The sequence below is a fragment of the Orussus abietinus genome, unplaced genomic scaffold (assembly GCF_000612105.2).
Source record: "Orussus abietinus isolate OABI.00-Male unplaced genomic scaffold, Oabi_2.0 scaffold308, whole genome shotgun sequence".
NCBI classification, from domain to species: Eukaryota; Metazoa; Arthropoda; class Insecta; order Hymenoptera; family Orussidae; genus Orussus; species Orussus abietinus.
The window spans coordinates 59,833-72,156 of record NW_019394469.1 but is presented as its reverse complement, the minus strand read 5'-3'; the positions used below and the strand labels follow the sequence as shown (position 1 = coordinate 72,156).

The 12,324-nt window shown below is 35.0% G+C and overlaps 2 protein-coding genes across 2 annotated transcripts; one reads left to right on the top strand and one right to left on the bottom strand.

The window, feature by feature from the left end:
- Positions 1-852: 852 nt before the first annotated feature.
- On the bottom strand, positions 853-8,258 carry LOC105696004. Its single transcript, XM_012418112.1, has 10 exons — positions 8,159-8,258; positions 7,330-7,698; positions 6,298-6,438; positions 5,763-5,813; positions 5,337-5,402; positions 4,347-4,628; positions 3,285-3,419; positions 3,136-3,186; positions 1,428-1,642; positions 853-1,011 (listed from the first exon to the last, which is right to left on the bottom strand). The coding sequence occupies exons 1-10, from the start codon at positions 8,256-8,258 to the stop codon at positions 853-855; spliced, it is 1,569 nt and encodes a 522-aa protein (XP_012273535.1).
- Positions 8,259-10,377: 2,119 nt separating this feature from the next.
- Positions 10,378-12,191, top strand: LOC105696003. The gene is made up of 4 exons (XM_012418111.1): positions 10,378-10,484; positions 10,955-11,047; positions 11,649-11,902; positions 12,043-12,191. Exons 1-4 carry the CDS (start codon positions 10,393-10,395, stop codon positions 12,189-12,191), a joined length of 588 nt encoding a protein of 195 aa, XP_012273534.1. The 5' UTR covers positions 10,378-10,392.
- The last annotated feature ends 133 nt before the right edge of the window (positions 12,192-12,324 follow it).

Sequence of the window (12,324 nt, the reverse complement as noted above, 5' to 3'; positions counted from 1 at the left end):
GTTTCAAAGTTCTTAGCCATTTTGTCGTATAAAAAATTAATAGCATCACAATTATTATTGTCGTAATATAGACACATGAGATCACTCGAGACATTTCAGTTTATATGTGAAATATATACAATAAATGTTGAATTTTCGTAACATTGCCTCGATAAGCGAAAAATTTTTCTAATCAACATTAACTTTCGAAATCAGGGACCGTATTATTTTTTGCAGATATTTAAAGAAAACACTAAATATTTCACGATATTCATGCAAGATCTTAAACAAAGTAAAAAATATAAAATCTTTCCAAAACCGAAACTAAACAATATTGTATAACATGCGTTGTACAACTATACCATACGTGAATGTTAATATGCGTGACAATAAAATGTATTTCGAAACATTTGTTTACAATGAAGGAATTGCTTGATCAACATGGTTATTCAAATTTACAGCAAATTGTGTAAAATAATGAGATTCACCAACGGCTCCATTAAAAATGTATTAAAATTATATTTTGAGGTTTAAATGTAACAATTGCATAGGGAATTGCTTCATCAGCATAGTTAGTCAAAATTACAGGAAAATGTGCAAAATAATAAGATTTACCAACGGCTCCATAAAAAATGTTATGAAATTATATTTTGAGGGTTCTCGAGGTTTAATTATAACAATTAGATAGGGAATTGCTTGATCAGCATTGTCAGTCAAAATTACAGGAAAGTGTGCAAAATAATAAGATTTACCAACAGCTCGAAAAAAAATGTAATGGAGTCATATTTTGAGGGTTCTCGAGGTTTAAATGTAACAATTAGATAGGGATTTTCAATTTTTGTTATTGTTCTTTTCGGTACGCCGTCCATTGTCTTAGTTTCTGAAAGAAACACATCTGTTTGGATCTCTGGCTCTTCTTCTTGAAGAAGACATTCCTTGTAATGATCCCATCTCATCTGCTCCGCCACTTCTAACTCTTGTTTCTCCACATTGGCAGTAAATATGAATAATGTGTTGTATCCCTGAATCACACTAAAATCAAACAATCTTTGTACAGCTGATAAATTAATTATTCCAAACTTAATTTATATCGCTTGTATCAGATGAATATGAATAATGTGTTGCATGTCCGCAAATCAATGTCACGGAATGATGTTACAGCTCCTGTTAAATTTTCCATAAATCTTCATCTGATAAATGTTGGTTGTGGCATAAATGGAACATGGCTCGAACATGCGGTAAACATGTTGCTACAACCATTTATGGCAAATTTACCGGGAATTTTTCTTCTAATTTATCCTGGAATTTGCGTACATACATTGCAGACATTTCATGCAGGAAATAATCTGCAAATTGTTTGTAAATGGATTCTCGTCATCATATGATGATCATGAATTTCTATCTGGGTTACTTGTCAAAGCAATCGTAGAGATGGATACCACAATTACCTTTATAGGTTCATCTGGAACACACGTTAACCTCGTAAGTATTTTGTGAGTGCCACGTTGCAAGTCGGATCCTCGAATGTTGTGGGCATGACTGCAGGGGATGTTTGCTCCTCTGGCTGGACCTCGAGGGGATGCTTCGATGTTGCGACTACAATGGCAACTTCCCCCACGAGGCATCGACCCAGACGGTCCAGGATGTTGTCTCATGCTATCTCCTATTTGTACATGAAATTACGCGAAATGATTACACCCATGAAGTAGTATAAGAAGATACAACGCCATGTATTGAAATCCAGGGGCAATTTACTTGGAAATCGGTGAAAACGATTTCCATCTTTGAAAATCGATTGCCTTTGATTTAATATGATACACAACAATGTGATTCAGTAACACGTGACAATCGGCTTTAAAATGATAGCAATGTTTCGGCGATTTCCGCCGATTTTCAGTGACTTCCTCTTGCGATTATCAGCTGATTTTTGTTATTTGCGTTATGTCGAACATTAAAGTCCATGATTTCCTTTGAAAATCGTTTGCCTTTGATTTCATATGATGGTTAACAATGTGATTCGATCACAAGTGACAATCAAGCTTAATATAGTAGCAATGTTTTGGTGATTTCCAGCGATTTCCTCTTGCGATTATCAGCTGATTTTTGTTATTTACATTATGTCGAGCATTAAAATCCATGATTTCCTTTGAAAATCGATTGCCTTTGATTTCATATGATGGTTAACAATGTGATTCGGTCACAAGTGACAGTCAGGCTTAATATGGTAGCAATGTTTTGGTGATTTTCAGCGATTCCTTCATGCAATTATCAGCTGATTTTGGTTATTTACGTTATGTCGAGTATTAAAATCCATGATTTCCTTTGAAAATCGATTGCCTTTGATTTTATATGATGGTCAAAAATGTGATTCGATCACAAGTGACAATCAGGCTTAATATGGTAGCAATGTTTTGGTGATTTTCAGCGATTCCTTCATGCAATTATCAGCTGATTTTGGTTATTTACGTTATGTCGAGTATTAAAATCCATGATTTCCTTTGAAAATCGATTGCCTTTGATTTTATATGATGGTCAAAAATGTGATTCGATCACAAGTGACAATCAGGCTTAATATGGTAGCAATGTTTTGGTGATTTTCAGCGATTCCTTCATGCAATTATCAGCTGATTTTGGTTATTTACGTTATGTCGAGCATTAAAATCCATGATTTCCTTTGAAAATCGATTGCCTTTGATTTCATATGATGGTCAACAATGTGATTCGATCACAAGTGACAATCAGGCTTAATATAGTAGCAATGTTTTGGTGATTTCCAGCGATTTCCTCTTGCGATTATCAGCTGATTTTTGTTATTTACGTTACGTCGAGCATTAAAATCCATGATTTCCTTTGAAAACCGATTGCCTTCGATAAACAGCGGTTAATGGAAGTTAACCCGCCGTGAAAATGTAGGGGAACATGCAACTTATTGTAAACGAAGATTAACGTTTCGATCAAAATCGATGGAATCGGGCATAAGTGTATCAGAAAACTCGGTAGAGTTTCGCGCCAAACACATTTAAAAAAGGCATGAACAAATCATATCCCTTGTAGAGACTAGCGCCTGTTTACCACAGTGTGGTAACGTATGAGACTCTTTATCATCAATGTACGATTTCTAGTTTAATTTTTTATTACAATGTATAATTCTCCTACCTCGTGGGACGTGCGCCGATCTATCAAGCAACCCTGGAACTCTCCTGTACACTGAAAGACAAAGATCCAGATTACCGCCCTGATCGGAACCTCCTATTGTCGAAATTGTTCTCAAAATTTGTCGCTAATTGTTTATACGAAATCATTACTCTGGGGATCCAGTTCAGGGTATTCTGTTTCGATGATGGCGAGGTCTGCGGGATTTAGGTTTCCACCTGGACTTCCTCGTCCGGATCTGCTTCTGCTAAATCCAAAAGGGTGTTGTTCCCCTAACTCTGGAAAATCTATTCCCAGGGATTCGATCACAAGTATTATACATCTTAACAAGTCATTTGTTTAATTATACAGGCCTCACAATGCCATCACCTGCTAGCTGGTCTGTTGGTCTTTATCACGTTAAGGTGAAGTGAAACACGTCGAGGAACTTGATCGACGTCGATAAAGATTTTTCTAAATGCCTACGTTCCGGACGTTCGTTTTTATATCGACAGCTGTGTCGAATTATATTGGATATTGTATCAAATGGCATACTGCACCTGTTGTTTTCGTACAATAAATATCAAGAAATCGAAGTAAAACTCCAGAAATCCTCTGAATTCGTGCTTTCTGGGGCCCTAATTGTCTGCAGAGGGACCCCCTGCGCCATCTGTGATTTCCAGGTCAATTAAATTTTCACTCCGAGACCTCGTATTCCCATCGTTTTAGCATAGAAGCGCATACAACACTTTTTTTGCCTTTATCCCGTTCAAATGCGAGTTTATCGATTACTAGAGTGTTCTAAATTGCCGTAAAATTATCCTGATCCTTTCGTTTTTCATATCAGAGCCTTCGATATTTGTATATTGATCGAAATATGAGAGCTCGACCCCATTTTGGTTCTGGTCTGGGCCGAGTTAAAAAATTAAAAAAAAAAATCCAAATTTTGAATGTGTCAGGACAATTCTTAGATGTGTCAACATTTCGGAGTTTGGTCTAATGCCCTTAAAAGAAATGGTTGTATTCCAATCGATTTATTTGAAGGGGGTTTCACTTCACCTTAAGGTATGATCGACGTTGGTAAAAAAAGGTATTTCTAAATACTTACGTTGCCGAGGTTCGATTTTATATTGACAGCTGTCGAATTATATTGGGTATTGGTCAAATGGGACATTGGTTAAATATATAGAAAATATAAGAGAAATATTTTCTGCTACTAGGGAAGTCTCGCTTACTTGTAGGGACATCTTGTCTTTCAACTCTTTCCGCTCTCGGTGTAATTTCCCGGCTCATTCCTGATTGTATGTGCTGATCTTGTATTCGTGGAGGCAGCTGTTCTTGCATTCGTTGCGAGTGTTGTTCTTGAATTCGCAGCGATTGTTGTTCTTGCATTCGTTGCGATCTTTCTTGTACTCGTCGCGATAGTTGTTCTTGTATTCGCTGAGACTCCTGTACTCGTTGATTCTGATAACCACTCGATTGCGATACACCCGTAGATATGCCCGTCAGGTTATCGGCTATTCACGTGAAAAACACTTTAAGGTGATAAAGGGTAAAATATGAAAGGGTAATGTATAAAAATATGAATATGTTAATCGAATTTTTTTTCCAAACTGAGGCCAACAAATCATTTGAAACTCCAGCACATGATTATGAAGGCCCTAAGGAAGAACTTGATGCTCGTGAATTTTAATTTTACAAAAAAGAATTTCTTTCTATTTATCCTAGACTAGAACCAAGATCCCAATTTTTGTTTGTGAAAACTGAAATTTTACGAGCTTCGCGTTCTTCCTTAGGGCCGCCAAAATCACGTGCTGAAGTTTCAAATGATTCGGTGCATCCAGTTTGGAAAAGATTGTTATAAATATTTTGACGTTTTATATATATATATATAGAATGTCCATTTCATGACACCTCTGGTAATTGATAATAACGTGGGATAATAAGGTGGGAATGGACTCTTCATTGTGCTACTGATTGGCAAAAGGAATTACAAACTTTGCAACTTTTATTCTATAGTGATAAATAACCAAGGGCCTTATTATCCTAAGTTACTTTACAGATATTGCATAGTATTGATTGTAACGAAGTCTCTGTATATTGTACACTGGGAGACATCGATGCCCTCCCATCCTGCACAGGCGATGCCGTATCTGCAGGAGAGGCATTCATGTCCGTCATGGTACATATATATTGTTGACTGCAATGATGTCTATATAACTTACAACGATCAGATGGAGTAGGACATCGCAGGCTGGATCCATCTACATTTCTCCACGACCTTTGGCTTCCTGCAATAAAAACCTGGTATTACCATCGTTTTGGAATAAAAGCGCATCATCAGATCGTTAAGAAATTGTAAATAAAATCAAAATCGTCTTCATCTGTTTCGTCATAAGATGGTGTTAAAACATCCTCAATCTAATCCATGTTTTCCTTACGTTTGGGCAGTTTTTAGTGTATCAGGAAACTTGATAGAGTTTCGCGCCAAATACAATAAAAAAAGCATGCGCGAATCATATCCCTTGCAGAGACTGGCGTCTATTTTATTACAGTGTGGTAACGTATACCATTGTTTATTCTCAGTGTACGAGACATTATTTATAGTTTAGTTTTTAATATAATGTAATTTTTTAATATAATTCTGTTACCTTGTGAGACGTGCGTCGGTTCGTCAAGAAACACTGGACCTGTCCTGAACACTGAAAGACAAAAATCCAGATTTTAAAAATATTTAAAATCAAAATCACACGTTCTGCTCCCATAATGAAATAGCGGAACGAAAATAATAATTTCTTCCGTTTTTTGATACCAAATGAAGTGTCCGATAATAATCGTAATGTAAAAGAAATGTATTTTTAATATATGTTCATAAATTAAAAAGTATAATTTCTATACATGTTTATAAATTATTGAAACTAAATATCTCATTGAGATTTTCAAGAAATATTTCAGATATCTTCGAATGAAATCTACAAGAAATCTTAAAAAATCTGTCGCTTGAGATATTTAGCAAAGATTACAAACAAATATTTAGAAATTATTCTACTAGGGTTGTGTCGAAGTTTCAGACTGTTCGATCCAATACCCTTAAAAAAAAGGGGGGTCTTATTCGAATCGACTGATTCGAGGGGGGTTGCACTTGACCTTAACATTTGTCGCTAATTATTTAAACGAATTCATTACTCTGTGGATCCAGTTCAGGATATTCGGTTTCGAAGATGGCGAGTTCTGCGGGATTCAGATTTGCAAGCATGCCAGGAGTTCCATGTTCAGATCTAGTTCTGTCAAATCCAAGAGGGTGTTGTTCTCCGAACTCTGCAAAATCTATTCCCAGGGATTAGTTCATAAGTATTATACATCTTAGCAAGCCATTTGTGTAATTATACCGGCCCCATAATCGATCGCCACGCTTGTTTATACGATAACTTTCGAATTAATGTTTCCTTTTTCCTGATTCATTTAAGGTGAAGTGAAACACGTCGAGGAACTTGATGGACGTCGATAAAGAAGATTGTTCTAAACGCCAACGTTGCCGACGTTCGTTTTTATATTGATAGCTGGGTCGAATTATATTGGGTATTGTCCCAAATGGCATACTCCACCTGTCGTTTTTGTACATTAATTATAAAGAAATCGAAGTAAAACTCCAGAAATTCTCTGGATTCATGCTTTCTGGGGCCCTAATTGACTACAAAGGGACCCCCTGCCCCATCTGTGATTTCCAGGTCAATGAAATTTTCACTCCGAGACCTCGCATTCCCATCGTTTTAGCATAGAAGCGCATACAACACTTTTTTTGCCTTTATCCCGTTCAAATGCAAGTTTATCGATTACCAGAGTGTTCTAAATTGCCGTAAAATTGTCCTGACCCTTTCGTTTCTCATATCAGAGCCTTCGATAATTGTACATTGATAGAAATATGAGACGTCGACGCCATTTTGGTTCTGGTCTGGGCCGAGTTAAAAAATCAAAAAAAAAATCCAAAGTTTGAATGTGTCAGGACAATTCTTAGATGTGTAAAAATTTCGGAGTTTGGTCTAATGCCCTTAAAAAAAAAGTGTTGTATTCGAATCGACTGATTTGAGGGGGGTTTCACTTCACCTTAAGGTGATATGATAGTGTGATATAGTATGCATACGAAAAAGTGTTAATATTTATAAAGCTTTGAAACAATATTCGTAAGAACTCTAACCCTAACACCCCACACCTACCTACCCCGATTTCCAGACGAGGACGATAATCCAGGTCTGTAGTGCTCCCTGGACAGTTCATCATCGGAATCAGGCAATTCGCCGGAAAGTTGAAAGCAATCAAGCTCTACTTGATTATTCCGTTTGCTTTGAGACTTCATTGTACTGTGGAGAAAACGTCCATCACGGGAATCGGGCATGGTGTCCAGGGTCCATTCCTCGATTCTGCTGATTTCTGGCGTCCGTTGATTCGGCCACCATACTGGTACATCTTCTCCAGACAATGGTTCATTTGGCTCGATTTGGATCAAATCCGCGGGATCCGAAAAGTCTGCTTGAAACAATGAGTCGCCCCCAAAGTCAGCGGGAGGGGTATAGTTGCCATCGGCATCACCTACGGGAAACGTTATATTGTAAAGTACACTTCCATGGTGTTAAGATGTGATGAGGGGATGCAAGATGGTCTTGCAAGAATTGCGAAGTCAAGACCAAGACTGTAAGACCAAGACTGTAAGACCAAGACTGTAAGACCAAGACTGTAAGACCAAGACTGTAAGACCAAGACTGTAAGACCAAGACTGTAAGATCAAGACCGATTTTGCTCATCCTTGCCTCTTACTGATCAGCAAATACATGACCAAGATCAAGACTATGGTAGTCTCGGTCTTATATACTCGAGACTTGGTCTTGCCCAGTCAAGTCTTGGCCATATTCCATCGAGTTTCGGGTTTAGACATTTTGAAAAACCAAGACTACCATAGTCTTAGTCTTTACCTTCATTTTGCATTTTTTGCAAGTCCTACACTACCATCGTCTTGGTCTTGGTCGTAAACTTTTTGCAAAGCCAAGATTACCATCATCTTGGTCTTCCACTTTTTGTAATGCTAAGACTAGTAGACAAGTCCTGATCTTAACATTTTGCACAGCCAAGACGATCATGGTCTTTGTCTTCATCTTGCATTTTTTTGCACAGCCAAAACGACCATGGTCTTTGCCTTTATCTTGCATTTTTTGCAAAGCCAAAACTACTATGATCTTAGCCTTGGGCTTGAACTTCTTGTAAAGCCAAAACTACCATGGTTTTGGTCTTAACTTTTTGCAGAGCCAAGACGACCATAAATAATTAAGACAAATACATCATTTGAAAAAGATTAATGTGAGTTTCCTTACCATCGGGCAGATCAACGAAATCGAGATCGATAAAATTATCCTGCGCGCAAACGTCTGTAAAAATATATACCATCAGTTCAGTTATATGAATAAATCCTTCTAAAATGCAACAATTGAAAGGAGAGAGAATTTAATTAAGAATAGCACGTTGAAACTGATATAATCCTAACAGCACAAAACATCTGCCTTATATTTTTACATATTTAATGAATATCGTACATTTTGTAAATATTTAACAGCCATTTGAAATATTTACAAAACATTTACCAAAGAAGGAGAAACATGAAAAGTTTACGTTTTCTCAATAATACCATTTTAACCAATGCGGCCATTTGTTGAAAATAAATATTAATTCAATGTCGTATCATCGTTATGCATTATATGTGAATATTCAAAAATAACATTAAAAATTTCACATTTAAACGATAATTTCCATTTAAGGCAGTCGTTTGATGTATAACCTCAAATGACTATAAATAAATAATAAATATCAGAAATAATGAAATTCATTGCAGCGCTACATGAAAGTTATTAGTATTTTATAGTGTTTTGCAGCGTTATCGTAACAAGGATTTGATTTTTAAATAGAAATAATGTTGTTAAGGAAATATATCTTAGACCCTAAAATGTTAACAAATTTGTTATAATTCTTACGTGGACACGAATCACCGCTTCTCCCTCGTGAACTCATTGTTCATTAGTGTTAGGATTTTTTGGTAAATGATAAAGAGGCGGGAATATTTCTAATCATTTTCGAAAATGTTCTAACCCTTCAAGTCATGTTACTTGTCAGTTTTAAAGTCAAAAATCGCCATAATTGACTTCAACATATGTCTGCAATTTGACCAATAGGACGAAAGAGCTAAAAAACGCGGCTGATTCGTAATTTTTTATAACTAGTGACACTTCCCTACGATAACATCCCTAGTAAAATAAATTAATTTCTAAACATTTTCTTCCTAATCTTTGTTAAATATCTCAAGCGACAGATTTTTTAAGATGTCTTATGAATTTCATTCGAAGATATCTAAAACATTTGTTGAAAATCTTCATTATACTTTTAATTTATAAACATATAATAAAAATACATTTTTCACTTTACGATTATTATCGGCCACTTCGTTTGGTATAAAAAAAAGACAAATTTTTGCAATATTTGCGTACTACTATTTCATTATGGCAGCAAAACGTATGAATTTGATTTTTTAATATTTCAACCCACAGTTTGATTACTTAAATAAACAACAATCTGTCAAAAAGTATAATTTAGCAGTCTGGATTACATTTTTTTTATAATTTAAACTCCCATTTATGAAGCTAATGATGCTAATTTTTCTATCTTGCTTGAATCGAATCCCACTTATTTTTCGCTAAGCTCAATTTATAAAATCGAGACCTTTTTTATTTAATATTTACACCTCTTATCTTTAAAAATTAGTTACTCAAAATCCTTGTAATTTCATGCTGACACTACTAGCGCACATTTTAACTAGTTAAATAAACAAGAATCCATAAAAAATTATAATTTAGCAGCCTAGATTACGTTTTTCCTTATTTTAATGTATAATAAAATAATGTAATCATAAAATTTAATTCCCATTAATGAAGCTAAAAAAGCTGATTTTTCTATCTTGCTTAAATCAAATCTCACATATTTTCCTTTAAGCTCATTTTATACAATCAAGGACTTTTGTATTTAATATTAACACTTCTAATTATTAAAAATTGCTTGCTCCGAGGCGCAAAAAAAATGAGAAACAAGACACGCCACTTCATTGTTAAATTTGATTGGCAATGTTGTCAAAATTTCCAAACTTTTGGGGAATTTTCTTACCTAATAATCTAATTTAATGGTCACTCGTTAAGAAACACTTTTAGTAAATTTAATAACGATAACCGCGATTTCTTGCAAGTAATAATGTCCGGCCATTCCAATTTTTATCTTGATGCTCATTCTATTCCTTCTTTTGAAAAATTTATTAAGGTTAATCGTTCTATTCCCGATGTACCGTAAGTAAAAAAACCACGATATCGTCCTTTTAAAACTAAAAGTGCATAAATATTTGGTCTTCATTGAGAGATATAATATTAACTCTTTGGCCACTACCCTGGTAGCACAAAATATTTGTCCTATATTTTCTATATATTTAACGAATATCGTACATTTTGTTAATATTTACCAGACATTTNTTATAAATTATTGAAACTAAATATGTCATTGAGATTTTCAACAAATATTTCAAATATCTTCGAATGAAATCTACAAGAAATCTTAAAAAATCTGTGGCTTGAGATATTTAGCAAAGATTACAAACAAATATTTAGAAATTATTCTATGCTACTAGGGTAGGAGCGCTCAAAGGCGCCCGACGTTTGGTCGAATATTGCCTGCACGGTCAGACGAATTTCGCCCATATGTCGAAATGGCTTCGGGTTCAAAACGTTAATTTGTCATTACTAAGTAATAATTATCCCTAAAGATTGGACCTGTGTACAAAATGCGGCAACAGATATGATCTCGATTGCCCTTTGAAATCCACTCAAGTGACTGATCACTGTTTTAATGACCTGCCGTACGTACATTACTTATTAATATCTCTAACGATTACTTAAAATTAAACTGTTAAAAAACTGATTTTATTATATTTATTTGCATTTCCTTTTTCCGACCTGTATTTTAAGGTGACATGAAAGGGTCATTCTATATATTAAATTCTATATATTAAACCGAAACAGTCGACGAAAAAATTCAAGCGAACCAAACGAAATGAAATATTAAAAAATCCATATCTCGGTATTAAATGGGCCAATGGGTTTCGTTCATAGCTTAAAAAACGCAGAAAAATCGTCGAATTTCAATGGCTTTTTTAAAGTTGACTTTACTCATTCAAAAGGTTCAAAAAATGACATTCATTGTGCAATTTGACGCGCCAGGTTGAACATCGTAAATAATAACTAGGTCCGANCGTTTTTCACATCAAAGCCTTCAATAATTGTATATTAATCGAAATATACGAGCTCAACGTCATTTCATGCTAATCCAGGCTAAGTGAAAAAAAAAAGAACGGCATCTTTATTACCGACTTATTTCTGATAAACGAAGTTAAAATAGCGTAATAAAAGGAAGAGATTTTTCAATAAATTAAAACAGATTCAGTAATAATCGTATTTCAGGCTCTTTGGACAAGTCTTTGGAATATCTTCAGCTGAGACGCGTGAACCATTTTGTGGAAAGAAATTAGGCTACTTAGAGGTTAGGAACCTCATCGATAAACACGATCTCTGGGCATATGTTCCTTCATGGCAGGTTCCAAGAGTAGAACATCGGATTTATTCGCAATTTAGCCTTAATTGTACGTGTGAAATTATGCCAATAGAGAAAATTATCTGCATGGCGCGAAAAAATCGAACTCTCGGTATCTCGATCGGTAGGTGTATAAAAAAATGTCCTCGATCTTGTCTTCGTAACATTTTCTAGACGAATTTTTCCAATAATATGACATGGAAAATCGTAAGATGTATCTGTAAATATATTTCTAATTTTACGGTTTTTTTTTTTTAAATATAGATACGTTGAAGGTTACATTTCCGCGTTTCTGGAAATCCCAAGGATCCAATCCACACAAATATGGGAAGAGGACAATGGCTTGCATGAAAACGGAAATTTCAATGAAGGATTCTGCAAAACACAAAAATAGAAACAAAAACTCGAAATAAGGAGAAAAAGTGTTGTAACTGTATGTTGCGTTTCATTATGATGTTCCTTTCTCAATAAATGAATAATAAGACGTGAAAAGTAATTGAAGAAACATTCGAAGGAACATTAATGGTAATTATGAAGTCTTTAATG